The sequence below is a fragment of the Drosophila obscura genome, unplaced genomic scaffold, assembly GCF_018151105.1.
Source record: "Drosophila obscura isolate BZ-5 IFL unplaced genomic scaffold, ASM1815110v1 contig_1, whole genome shotgun sequence".
Lineage (NCBI taxonomy): Eukaryota > Metazoa > Arthropoda > Insecta > Diptera > Drosophilidae > Drosophila > Drosophila obscura.
In genome coordinates, this window is record NW_024542679.1 from 10,078,605 (window position 1) to 10,092,101 (window position 13,497).

Here is a 13,497-nt window from a genome sequence, read left to right on the forward strand (position 1 = left end):
ATTTTGTTTGGAACAGCGCGGGATACATCCAATAGAATTTAATTTAACGTACGATTTATTCGTATGTACAGTTATGTATGTTCAATGTGACCGTTTTTTATAAGGAGACGCTTCTGACGTTTATTAACACTGTCACGCTTCCGACATACTTCCGGTAGCATGCTCTCAAATGTTTGCAGATTTTTGCTAGGTCAGTTTTAACTTTGTTTTTACTTTGTAATAAGCGTGTAATAAACGATGAAAGTTCCACAAAGAAGCGAAAATATAAATTCCCCCGCCGATCTCCGTTGTGTGCTAATGAAGGCGCACCAGAGAACCGCCCTGAACGACTTGAAGAAAAAAATTCAAGACAAGGAGACTCTGAACGAGTATGTAAAAGTGCTGATGTCCGCACCTTCGCACGTGACTGCCTCAATCATTCTCAAAAAGCTGGATAGCATTTGTAGTCAGTACCGGACGACTAACAAAACCATTGTGAGTTGGTTCACGGTGGAGTTATTAAACTGTGAGGGCGTTGCCGACGCGTATATTTTCCTGGCTCTGAAATATCTCGTCACGCCGGAGACTTTCGAGCCGTTCAACTTCAAGCGCAGCGGTTCAGAGGACAACGGCGCTCGCGGATCAATAGCGTTGGACAACCTTTTGAGTGCCAATCGCTTGAAAAGGCTGCGGGATAAACTCAACCTAGTTTTCAGCTGCCAGAACATTCAAATACGCGTGATTGAGGGCTTACCCAAACACACTCTGAATGCTGAAATTTCTTCCGAGTTCATAGCGGCTGCCATAGATGCACTGCATTCCTCTTACGATGCCGCCACTCGCACTCTCAACCTCTCGCGTTTTCACGCCAAGCCGGAGTTGGGCCCACACTTTTGCCCTTTGTACGTGGAAAAGTTTTTGGAGTGCGTTCTGCATTTAATATTGAAAAAAACGCCCAAGGTGTCTAAACTGATTCTCAGCGACAACTACTTGTGCTCGCTGAAGGCATTTAGTATTATTCCCAATGGAATGCTAGCCGGCTTGGAGTGCCTGGATATTAGCTCTAATAATATTCGCGATGTGGTCGATCTCCAATTTCTGGTCAATCTGAAATTAAAGAATATAATCCTGCAGGGGAATGGGATGGCTAAGCTAAAGCTGGATGAGATTCTTACCATTCTTCCCCGACTCCAGAACGTGCAGGGATGTTTCCAAACGCAGTACAAGGAGAACGTGACGATGGGTCTGCCAAATTTGAAGCTATTCGATAGTACAGAGCCCAATGTCCGCCTCTTTGCCAATAACTTTATTAAGCATTTCTACCAGTTCTTCGATCGTCCCAACCACCGCTCCCAGCTGGAGCAACACTACCATGAGGGAGCCACGTTCTCCTTGAGTGTGCCAGAGACGATGAAGCAGGTCTGTGCGTACAGGCTCTACAATCGGAATTACAAGACCACACAGTCTAAATTTGCCCGCTCGGCAAAGCTGCAGGTTGGTCGTAATGCTGTGGTGCATGCCCTGGGTCGCTTGCCCAAGATGGAAACCTACCTCCCAGGTGCCGCTGTAGACGTCCAGGTGCTCACTTCTCACGTGCGCATTGTCACAACGACTGGCCACTTTATGGAGCACAGTCCCACTGGCAGTGATCTACGTCACTTCCAGCGCAACTTTGTATTGGAACAGCAAGAATCATCTGATGTCTGGTTGATAAAGAACGATATGCTCTGCATCACTCCATCCATTGAGGAAAATCCTATTAATGAGAACATTAAGGCTAAAGAGGACATGGAGCAAATGAGCATCAACAATCATGGCCATAAGTACCCAATGATACCTTCAAATGCAAATAGTAATGAAAAATCCTACGATGATATGTTAAAGGAATTGATGAAAATGGATTCGTTCACTAAAGAAAGCCACTCGCCTGTAATAGATAAAGCTCCGATAATGCATTCAAAAGAAATGGAAAACGAGCTTATGCCTCGTTTGGTGCCTATCCCACCCTCAAATTCGAATAATGATAAAGAAATCATTCCCAAGCCCCAAATAGAAGTTAATTTAAATGATATTAAGTTGGAACAAGAGATCGATGATACCGTATTTGATAATTCTGAAGATGATCTACTATGTATCAGTTTGGACGACGACGTTCTATTATGTAATTGATTATTATAATTCATATATCACTCATTTGTCATATGTATATACATATGTAGGTAAATACATCAAATTGCTTAGAATCGTATTCCATACGAAATTGCTATTTTCCCTAGTTGTTTCCCATCTAATCTGTCTTTTAATCGCCGCAGAGCCAAAAAACAGGAGCGCTGGGCGAACCATGACGGCGGCCATGTTGCAATGGATATGCACAGAACTATACTACACAAATCTTTTTAACAATATTCATTAATTTTATACACTTTTATTATACAATTATTTAATTCAATTTTTTTTTTTTGTTCTTGTAGATCTGTTTATAAGCAATTCGTGTTAGCGCTTTGTTCTTTCCCTTTTTAGTTTATACAGAATGCCTGTAATGGCTGAAGATTTCCTCGGGTCTCGTCCCGGAGCTAAAATAATAGTCCGTGAAAAGTAGTATCTAAAAAATCTGGTCAAAATCAAAAATGTAGCGATTCAAAATCCAAACCTATAGTATAAAACTATCCATCAAGATCCTTGTGAATGCTTGTGCTTCTGAAGCTGCGACTATTGTCAATACTTTGTAGGTCCTTATTGTGGATGGCAATGTGTCTTTCCATGGCTTTCTGCAGGCTAAAGCTCAGGTTGCAGATCGTGCACGTGTGCAGTACTTCCACCTTTGACGGGGACGAGGACCTGTGCAAACGCATATGATATTTCAGGCCGCGTAAGCTGTCGAAGCCCTTGGGGCAGTCGGAACACTTGTGGGCCCGATCTCGATTGCTCGCATGCCACACAATATGTTTCTGCAGCGATTGGTTGGAGGCGAAGGCCTTTTCGCACTCGTTACACCTGTAGGGCCGCTCGCCCGTATGACTGCGAACATGGGATTTGAGATGATGACTGTGCTTGAAGTCCTGTCCACAAACAGCGCACTTGAAGGGCTTCTCGCCGGTGTGGACGCGGAGATGTTTCTTTAGATTGGCGCTAACGAAAAATGATTTATCGCAGTCAGTGCACTTGAAGGGACGATCCTCATTGTGGACACGAAGATGGGTTCTTAGATGCTGGTTCTGTACAAAGGTCAAGCCACATATGTCGCAATTGAACGGTCGCTCTCCTGTGTGCTGTCGCATATGTGTCCTTAGGTTGGCTTTCTTGGTGAAAGCCAAAGGGCAATTGGCACATTGAAAGGGTCGCTCTCCCTTGTGTTGCTTTTGGTGGTCTTTCAAATTCCTCGGCAGATAAAATGCTTTCTGGCACTGTGAGCACTTATATGGACGCTCCTTGCCATGGGTAATAAAATGAGCCTTGAGAGCCGTGCTCTGGAAATATGTCTTGGGGCAGCGGCTGCATTGGTAGGGTCGCTCGCCGGTGTGCGTTCGCTTATGAATTATTAATTGAGCACTGCTTCTGTAGCCCTTGCCGCAGGTCTCGCAAAGATGTGATCGCTCCAACTGTTTCTTGTGACCGGCCATGTGCTGGGCCAGCGAGTATTTCGACTTCAGAGTCAAACCACACTCGGAACACAGAAAATATGTTGATTGATTTGTCCTCGAATGCGTCTGAAGAGAAACGATCGCATCTCGCAATCCGTCTGGCTCCTCCTTCATTTCAGATAGCTCCTCGATATCCCTCTGTATTTCTGCAACCAAGAGCATTCATTGTAGTAAAATTTGACGACGTTTGCTTCGCCCTTACCCTGATTTCCCTCAGCCTGGGCACCGGTATCCTTTGTCAACTCAAGTCGATCCTCCACCTCGTGCGACTCTGACCATACATTCTTTGTATCTAGCTGTCCTTCAACACCAGCCTCTTCAAAGGATATCTCACTGGGTGGCCTTTCATCTCCGTCGTCAAACTTTTCTGCAACGTGCGTGGAGCTGTTTATCAACAGGAGCTCAGACAAGAATCGATAGCTCTCCTCACACTTCATCTTGAAGCTAAAGGCACTTTTAGTGGCCAGTATACAGGCCAGGCAGGCACACTGCGGCAGTTCATCCCGTTTGACCTGACAGTCCTCGCTTAAGAGACCATTCAACATTTCCGAAATGCTGGACTCCGTAGTCTCCTTGCCGAAGATGTCCACCGATGTTACCGTGGTATTCATACAGAAGCGACATTGTTGCGAAATGCTGGAATTTGTGGGACTTTTCATTCTTTTGAAGGGTTTCAATTGTAAACAAAAAATAGCGAATGTTTACGGTATGTAGCAATGGCAGTGTGAACGTATTTGAACCCATTAATATGGTTGTCAGCTGCGCACCAACATACCGATAGTTGGAGGAATATCTGTTGTCACCGATAGCGTAAAAGTATCCGTGACTGCAAATGTTCGTACTCCAATACACTACCTTTAAATTGAAGACTTTGAGACCATATATGCAAATCGTATTCCAAAAGTATGCAAAATGACCGAGAGAAATATATGCCGTATATGAACAAACCAACAACAACATACTATACCGGTATTGAAGTGAAGTGGAATACAAATGTGGTGAATGTTTGCTGTATAAAAATAAGATTCATGCATAAACTCTGCATTACTTATTAAATATTATTAATTCTCTAAATACATATTTTAATTCTCAATTATGGTCGTGACTCACTACTTAAAAATATCCGTGACAAGTAACAGGTAACGGGTCACACACACATCTCTATATTTTGAGCAAATTATATCTTGTATTGGCCAAACAGAGAAACGACCATAGATAGGGTTTATGTTGTCGTTTCTTGCAATGATTTAAGTGTATTTGCTACAAAGTGTCTAAAGCTAAGCCTAAAGTTGTACTCAACGCTGGACATGGATATACTGGATATCGATGAGGCATTAAAGGATGATTCATATATGTAAGTGATGCAGTGGTGCTGTTGTTGCTGCTACTGGCACAGCACGGACTGAGCAGGAGACATCATGCTATAAATACTTATGATACTCCTTGGCAGATTTCTGGCGGATAAGAACCACGACGATGTCTCCAACATACTTCAGCAGTGGAAAACGAATAATCAGCCGCAGTACAACAATGAGCAGGGTAAGCCTTTTATACATACCTATGCATAGTGCATTTCACACACACGTACGCACATGTAAATATGTACGATTGTGTACACATGTCCATGCAGTCATGTGCAGTTGCGCTTTCTAAAAACAAAATTTGGGTTAAACTGGCGGCTGCGTTGACAATATTTGGACTATATGAAGTGGGCCGCACTTGCTTCCGTACATACTGTGGTCGTCAAAGTTGTTTTCGCCATTTTTGGCTAGCGCCAATGTTATTGTTACTGTAATTAATCAACTGACAGACGCACACATACACTCACACGCCGTCACATCCATATGCGGTACAAGTTGGACAGCTGTGCGTGGTCTGGGGAAAACTGGCCATGCAAATATGGCTAGAATCTTGTGTAATAAGTAAATAATTCATGAATCTGATTTACTTCCTGTACAATAATACGATTTGATCAAGAACAACAACTCTAGCACCCGAGACAGCACTTGAAATCGATATCTTTGCTTGTAATGCGCGTAATCAGATTGAGAATCGTTAACGCGGTCGCTTCAAGGCAAAGAAGGTACAATGGTACCACATTTATGGTGTTATTCTACTACACTTCAGATCCTCACTAGTGTCAAAGACATATGATAGATTGCTGTTCCGCCATCAGATCGACTATAAATCCAAACTATAGCTGCCCATTTTTCCCCATAGTCCCATTTCCTTATTTTGAAGAGTACTGGCATAACACCATTACCGTGATTTTAAATTGAACTTTAAAATACTTTGCTTGTCCGATAATTATATTTAGGAGCCTTAAGTGTGACCATGCATTAGCATCCTGCTGGAATTTGTCAACCCTGCCAATAACCGTAATTTCAGCAATCTTCACATACACACACACATCTGTATTTTCTTTTACGACACCAGTTCTCTGCTCAATTTCACGTTTTTTGATTCAATAAAATAAACGATGAAGGTTCTAACTAGTGAAAAAAGAAATGCTTCAGGCGATCTCCGTTGTGTGCTAATGAAGGCGCACCAGAGAACCGCCCTGAACGACTTGAAGAAAAACTTTCAAGACAAGGAAACTCTGAACGAGTACATACAAGTTCTGATGTCCGCACCTTCGCACGTGACTGCCTCAATCATTCTCAAAAAGCTGGATAGCATTTGTAGTCAGTACCGGACGACTAACAAAACCATTGTGAGTTGGTCCACTGTGGAATTATTAAATTGTGAGGGCGTTGCTGACGCGTATATTTTCCTGGCTCTGAAATATCTCGTCACGCCGGAGACGTTCGAGCCGTTCAACTTCAAGCGCAGCGGTTCAGAGGACAACGGCGCTCGCGGATCAATAGCGTTGGACAACCTTTTGAGTGCCAATCGCTTGAAAAGGCTGCGGGATAAACTCAACCTAGTTTTCAGCTGCCAGAACATTCAAATACGCGTGATTGAGGGCTTACCCAAACACACTCTGAATGCTGAAATTTCTTCCGAGTTCATAGCGGCTGCCATAGATGCACTGCATTCCTCTTACGATGCCGCCACTCGCACTCTCAACCTCTCGCGTTTTCACGCCAAGCCGGAGTTGGGCCCACACTTTTGCCCTTTGTACGTGGAAAAGTTTTTGGAGTGCGTTCTGCATTTAATATTGAAAAAGATGCCCAAGGTGTTTAAAATCATTCTCAGCGACAACTACTTGTGCTCGCTGAAGGCATTTAGTATTATTCCCAATGGAATGCTAGCCGGCTTGGAGTGCCTGGATATTAGCTCTAATAATATTCGCGATGTGGTCGATCTCCAATTTCTGGCCAATCTGAAATTAAAGAATATAATACTGCAGGGGAATGGGATGGCTAAGCTAAAGCTGGATGAGATTCTTACCATTCTTCCCCGACTCCAGAACGTGCAGGGATGTTTCCAAACGCAGTACAAGGAGAACGTGACGATGGGTCTGCCAAATTTGAAGCTATTCGATAGTACAGAGCCCAATGTCCGCCTCTTTGCCAATAACTTTATTAAGCATTTCTACCAGTTCTTCGATCGTCCCAACCACCGCTCCCAGCTGGAGCAACACTACCATGAGGGAGCCACGTTCTCCTTGAGTGTGCCAGAGACGATGAAGCAGGTCTGTGCGTACAGGCTCTACAATCGTAATTACAAGACCACACAGTCTAAATTTGCCCGCTCGGCAAAACTGCAGGTTGGTCGTAATGCTGTGGTGCATGCCCTGGGTCGCTTGCCCAAGATGGAAACCTACCTCCAAGGTGCCGCTGTAGAAGTCCAGGTGCTCACTTCTCACGTGCGCATTGTCACAACGACTGGCCACTTTATGGAGCACAGTCCCACTGGCAGTGATCTACGTCACTTCCAGCGCAACTTTGTATTGGAACAGCAAGAATCATCTGATGTCTGGTTGATAAAGAACGATATGCTTTGCATCATTCCTCCTATTGAGGAAAAGACTATGGACGAACATTTGGACCCAGAAGAATCTCAGTGCTTGGACACCCTGGAAATGGCTGTGGAACAAATGAACATCAACGTGGCATCACCCCCAATGCCAATAACTCTCGAAAGATTGGGCGAAGATACTGTACTCAAGGAAATGGAAGAGGCTCCGATCATGCCTCCAGAAATAAATGAACTCGATGTTATGCCCCGTCTGGTGCCTATCCCACTTCCCGAGTCTCAATTAGCAGCTACCCAGCAATCAGAAAAAAATGATCTTTCGTATTTGGAACAAGAGATCGATGAAACTTTATTGTCCGATGATTCCGATGAGCTCGTCATCAATGAGGATGTGCTGTTTACCGATTGTGATCTATAATTATAATTATAATTCATTACTCACTCATAATAATAGTAATAGAAATAATACAAATAAGAAGTCGCCAGTGTTCATCCAATCAATCCTATAGAAGCTAATCCAAATCAACAACTTGTATTATTCCCCTACAAAGCCTACAAACACAACTCGAAGACCTTCACCCGCCCCAAGCGACGGAATCTGGATTTCGTGAGTACTAATTCTCTTGAATTCTTTATGCCAATGTTATTTCCCATCTAATGCCATCTCATCCCATCTGTAGACCCAAAATGCATCATCAATCAACGAGTGTGGAGCTGACACAGGAGCGGTTAGCGGTGTACCGACGATGCTGCAGCTGGAAATTGGCGGTCTGGTCACCACAAACATGCATAAATCCTTCCTGCAGGACACATCGCCGCCGTCTTCCATTTGCTCTTCCATGAACACGGAGCGAATGAACAACTCGCTGATCACCTCCGCGGACTTTACCAATCTCAATTTTCTCCAATCCACAATCAGCCTGCAACAGGAAATGAGCCTTACCACCACTCTGACCAACCAGACGGACAACGGTATGAACGGTGGACTGGTCAATGGAGGTGGCGGCTATACGCTCAGTGACATGATCAGAGATCGCAAGGCCCTGGAATCGCTGACAATGTGTGAGGAGGATGGCACTCTGATCAAGGACTCGCACATTGGACAGATCGATGAAATATCGCTGACACTGAGTAAGACCGCGTCTGGCTGCAGTACAATGGACAACAGCACGGAGAGCATGTCCAATCCTATGGCCGCAGATCGCACCATCCTGATGGCTCCTGTCCCTACTGTCTATCCACCTGCCTTGGCCATGGTCCTGGCCGAGGAAATGATCGGCGATACAACGTTCAATCTGGTGGATAGTCTTACGACTTGCACGCCCATGCAGCAGTCCGAGTCTGAATCCTTTCCGATCGATGGCAATGCCACCTTCAAGCGGGTGGCGGCGCCGCCAGCTCCGAATTCTACTTCGGTCACCGCTCCCTCGGATGAGACGCTGCTCTTGGCTGGTCGCCAGATGAACACAACCTTCACGGATGACTGCAATACGCCAGAGGCCCGGTGCGAGACGCCTGAAAATATCGACAGGAAGCTGGCCGCTCTTACAATGGAATCATCCACGCCACTGACGACAAACATCCGTTCCCACTACTACCACAACAACAATAACAACAACAAGCAAGGGTTCACGCCCACACTCAGGGGGCGAGGCGGCATGGTTGATGTAGATATGAACTTGTCACCCATCGTAGGCACCACGCCTCAGAAGACCGATGTTCGACTGAACAACACCTTTGAGCTGGTGCCCAAGGTAGCGGCGCCATTCGATGGGCAAAAGTTTGTGTTGGACACAATGGAGATGCTGGAGCAGATCGAACAGCCGCTGGATGGAACCTACAGCCTACAAATGTCCGAGCAGCACAGGCAGATGCAGTGCGTGATGGATCTGGCCGAGGCTGAGGTGGAAATGCTGGCCCAGCAGGGCGATGAAGAGCAATTCGAGCACATGCTGGCCGAGCTGGGAAAGGTGAATGCCCTGAATGAAACTCAATTGAAGATGAAGAAATCTCTGGACACCATCAAGCGACGTTTTCACAGGGATGAGCCGGAGGTGGAAGCTAGCGAGCAGCCCGAACCACAGCAACAACACCAGCAGCAGCAGGGGGAGAAAGTGGAAAAATTAGAGACCACCCCCACCCTCAACCAGAGTCACGCCAGCAACAACAGCAGCAGCAGCAGTGCAGGAGAGCGTCTCCTGAGCCGTCGCAGTCGCCTCTACGATGATGTCAATCTCAGTGTCATGCATGGCAGCAACGGAAGCTCTGCCAGCTGCAACTCCTCATCGTTTATAGTGCAGCGCAGGGAGGTGCCAAAAGAGGAACAGACGGTGCCGGACATAATGCCCAAGCAGCCGGAGGAGGACCAGCAGCAGCAGCAGACTGATTCCCCGACCAGCTATAAGCTGGCCGAGCGCCGTGAGCGAGACCGCGATCGTTTCAAGACTATCAAGATAACGAAGGAAATGCGGATGCGCGATGATTCGCAGCAGGAGATAATAGTGCCTTGTATAGACGATGAACCCCAGCAGCAGTTGCCGGAAGAACAGACAGCTGATGGGGAGGATCTGCCATCGCAGAGACAGGGCTCTCCGCCAGGTCGCCTGTCCCGGCGAGATCAGAACCCGTCCGTCTACTACAACAACAGCAACAAAGCGGAAAATAGTTCGAGCAACTATTTGACCTATAAGAAGCCCAAAGAGAAATCTCTGCTCAATCGTCGTCAGGTGCCGCAGGAGGCGCAGATAGCGGAACAATCCCACTCCACCAGCGCCTCCACTCTACCCCAGCCGCGTTCCCTCTCTCGACCGCGCTACATCAGCGGCCTGCAGAAGTTCTCAATGGTTAGCAAGGCCACATCCGCCGGAGCTGGATTGAATGCCACGCCAGCAGCTGCTGCCACGACTACGGTTACAGTGGCAGCCACATCGAGTGGCGAGCTGAAGAGTCCCATGGGCATTAAATCCAAGTCTTTCCACAATTTATCCTCCACCATGAGCGGCATTGGTGCTCCCAGGCCTAGTTTGAGTGGCGGACTGCGCCGGCCTGGTCAACAGCCCAGCAAGCTAATGAGCGGACTGCGTGGACCAATGCAGGCACAGGAGGTGGGTACATAGATTGGCAGACTCAGTGGGACATATTTTGATGAGTGTTTTTTCTTGTGTGGAATGTTCTCCTGTAGGATGAAGCAGCGGTGTTCAAGGTGCCCAAATTGGTGAGCGGATTGCGTGGCCCTCCGATGGCAGGTGCAAAACGAACTGTGGGCAATGGGCTGGCCCGTCCCTCGTCGGGATATTATAGCCTTAGCGTTAAGGTGGCTCCAGAAGCAGAAACTCCAGAGGTTAGTTAACATCATTCTGCTATCTAAATGTTTTGATAACTTTCAAATTGTTGTACCTTTCAGAGCCTTTCGTCTGCCTCCTCGCGCGGCAGTCTCTATTGTTATAAGGACAACAGCAAGGCTGCTGCTGCTGCTTCCAATGGCGGAAATGTTCCTCAGCCGAATCCCTCACACATGTTCGATACCCAGGTGCTCACCTCAAAGCTGACGCAAGTGACAACGGGTGGCACGGGAATACCGAAGCCGTCGGGACTGCGGCAGCCCTCCCAAATGAAACGCAGTGGCTTGCCACGACCCTCCAGCATTGTTAGGCGTTAGGATTGCCACCTCCCCCCCTCCCGATTGTTACTAATTTCCATGTTTCCGTATCCGTATCCGTGAATTCTCCTTTTTTGTGGTCTTTGTTCCGCTCTCTATGTGTTTATGTACCATCCATCCATCCATCAACCTCCCCACACCACATTTCCGAATAATCCACATGCCTAGTGATTTCGAAACACTAGCATTTATGTTTATGAATTAATGTTACAAAAATTAATGCATTTAGTTGAAAAAGAACCAGAGAACATGGCGACTTATAAAACATAAAACAGACACACATAAACAGAACATATACCCTAATATATAGAACAAATACACACGAACTTTGCCTTACAAATTATTATAAACGAAAGAAGAAGAAAAATAGAGTGACGATTGAAAAGAGAGAAAGAAGATTGTAAACGAGAGATGAGGATAAATAGCTGTATATTTTTGTAAAATCAATGCAAAAATTCTATAAACGTTATTTGCTGTGGAGCGTTTTGAGTGCTGCTGCAAAAGTTAGAGAAGAAGCAAAATCGAATAAAGATTACTATAATTAATACAAATATACAATAAGCTCTGCTCAGTGGCCGAATTGGACCACACAAATTAAAAAAAAAAAAAGAAAAAGATCGAAATAAAACGAAGAAAGTAAAAGAAACCTAACTCTAAGACAAGAGTATTGACGAAAAGTGTTATAAATCGAACTTATATTATTACTGTATAACATTATCACATATATATTTGCAAGTATAAACAATATAAAGAATACTAAACGACATCAAATATGAATTGTCTACTCAGATATTTACACGAGAGGGCTTATCAACTTTTTCTATTTTGATATATTTCAAAATTCTAAATTGTCCCCCAACTCGCATAGAAAAACGATCATAATAATTTCGTATTTTGAATTTTGAGTTAAAAGAATTTTAAGTTGAAAGTGAAACTAATATGTTTGTAGCTATCCACGCGAAATGGCATAATAAAATCAATTGCTAGCTATGCAAAAAAAAAACAAAAGTATAAATTCTGGGGCGAGCTTCACATCACACATATGCATATCCTAAGTTAAGTTTAGTCATGGCCTAACACTAATGTAGCCTTAGTTTAACCAAATGTATTGTATTGGTTCACCCTATTTTCATGACAGTCATCCATCTCCCCTCTCCATCGTATTAACATTACTAGCCCAACCAAAAGCCTCCTCCAAGTACATACTCTGTATACCCATTTATAAGCTTTAACCCGATTAGGTGATGATTTTCCTGGATCGAATTTAGTTAGCCTCTAAGACCCACTATGGACTACATATTAGTTATTTTTGCCAACGCTTTCGTATGAACCCCTACACCGCAAAATGGTCAGTTCTGGTCGGGATACGTCCGGGATTGGCCATCGTATTTGAATAAGAATAAAAACCAACCGTTCCAGCAAGTCTTTTTTGACCAAGCCAGACTTTCAAATAAAAATAAAAAACCAAGAAAATTTGTGCTACAATATATTTGAAGATTGTTTATTTCCGTTTTGGGTAAATTTAACTATCAATAGCAGTAACATTTTTAACCAGTGTATTTGCAGATGCCCCACTTGCAGTTGAGCACCGTGTTCGAGGCCGGACGACACCAATTGTTCTTCCAGGAGCAGTATATCACCTTGATTGGTGCCACTGTGGTTGTTGACACTGTTGTTGAAGCAGCTGTCGTGCTATTTCCTGTGACGGGTGCAGCGGTGGTAGTGCTTGCAGTCACTGGAACCACATAGACAACGCGCCGGATTTTGAATCCCGAGGCGTGCTGAATGAGGACGAGAGCAGCCAAAGCACAGATCACGAAGTATTTCATTATTGCTGTTGTCTCGGTGGATAATGTCTTGGATCTTTCATGCCATGGGTATTTATACGAATCGATTTGCAGCCTAAGCGCTTTATTGTTGTCTCAACAAATACATTTTGTATTTCATTGGCTGCAAGCTTTGGATGAAACAGCTGTTTCCCAAGGTCCCAATGAATGGAAGAACTATCAAGACATTTCCATATTGAGCCATAGCACCGCATCTAACCCTGATGTAAGCCAGAATTTATTTGTTCAACCATGACTTTGAATTGTAGTAAGTACCCTATACTCGTAGCAGAATGTTTACTCTTCCATTGACAAGAAATATTATTAAAGCAGGGAATGGGCTCGACAGGCACACGACACATGCAAGGAGTTCACATCTGTATATGTATAAAGAGGTATCAATGCTGATGAAATATGCAAAATGAATCTGAAGATCCTATGTACATCCCACTGACCGGCTGCACTCAAAAGT

At 44.9% G+C, this 13,497-nt stretch overlaps 4 protein-coding genes across 5 annotated transcripts; 2 read left to right on the top strand and 2 right to left on the bottom strand.

The window, feature by feature from the left end:
* The first annotated feature begins 14 nt into the window (after window positions 1–14).
* Window positions 15–2,220, top strand: LOC111070636 (nuclear RNA export factor 1). Its single transcript, XM_022361317.2, has one exon. It carries the CDS (start codon window positions 238–240, stop codon window positions 2,146–2,148), a length of 1,911 nt encoding a protein of 636 aa, XP_022217009.2. The 5' UTR covers window positions 15–237; the 3' UTR covers window positions 2,149–2,220.
* Window positions 2,221–2,388: 168 nt separating this feature from the next.
* Window positions 2,389–4,361, bottom strand: LOC111070640 (zinc finger protein interacting with ribonucleoprotein K). Of its 2 annotated transcripts, XM_022361326.2 has the most exons (3): window positions 3,823–4,361; window positions 2,630–3,766; window positions 2,389–2,552 (listed from the first exon to the last, which is right to left on the bottom strand). In XM_022361326.2, the coding sequence occupies exons 1-2, from the start codon at window positions 4,277–4,279 to the stop codon at window positions 2,643–2,645; spliced, it is 1,581 nt and encodes a 526-aa protein (XP_022217018.2). In that variant the 5' UTR covers window positions 4,280–4,361; the 3' UTR covers window positions 2,389–2,552; window positions 2,630–2,642. The 2 variants fall into 2 exon arrangements, with proteins under 2 accessions (XP_022217018.2, XP_022217017.2); XM_022361325.2 differs by having other exon boundaries at window positions 2,389–3,766.
* A 428-nt stretch (window positions 4,362–4,789) lies between these two features.
* LOC111070630 lies at window positions 4,790–11,955 on the top strand. The gene is made up of 6 exons (XM_022361302.2): window positions 4,790–4,974; window positions 5,071–5,159; window positions 8,093–8,148; window positions 8,222–10,645; window positions 10,723–10,881; window positions 10,945–11,955. Exons 1-6 carry the CDS (start codon window positions 4,928–4,930, stop codon window positions 11,197–11,199), a joined length of 3,030 nt encoding a protein of 1,009 aa, XP_022216994.2. The 5' UTR covers window positions 4,790–4,927; the 3' UTR covers window positions 11,200–11,955.
* A 619-nt stretch (window positions 11,956–12,574) lies between these two features.
* LOC111070645 lies at window positions 12,575–13,280 on the bottom strand. Its single transcript, XM_022361330.2, has one exon. The coding sequence runs from the start codon at window positions 13,026–13,028 to the stop codon at window positions 12,747–12,749; it is 282 nt and encodes a 93-aa protein (XP_022217022.2). The 5' UTR covers window positions 13,029–13,280; the 3' UTR covers window positions 12,575–12,746.
* Between the last annotated feature and the right edge of the window lie 217 nt (window positions 13,281–13,497).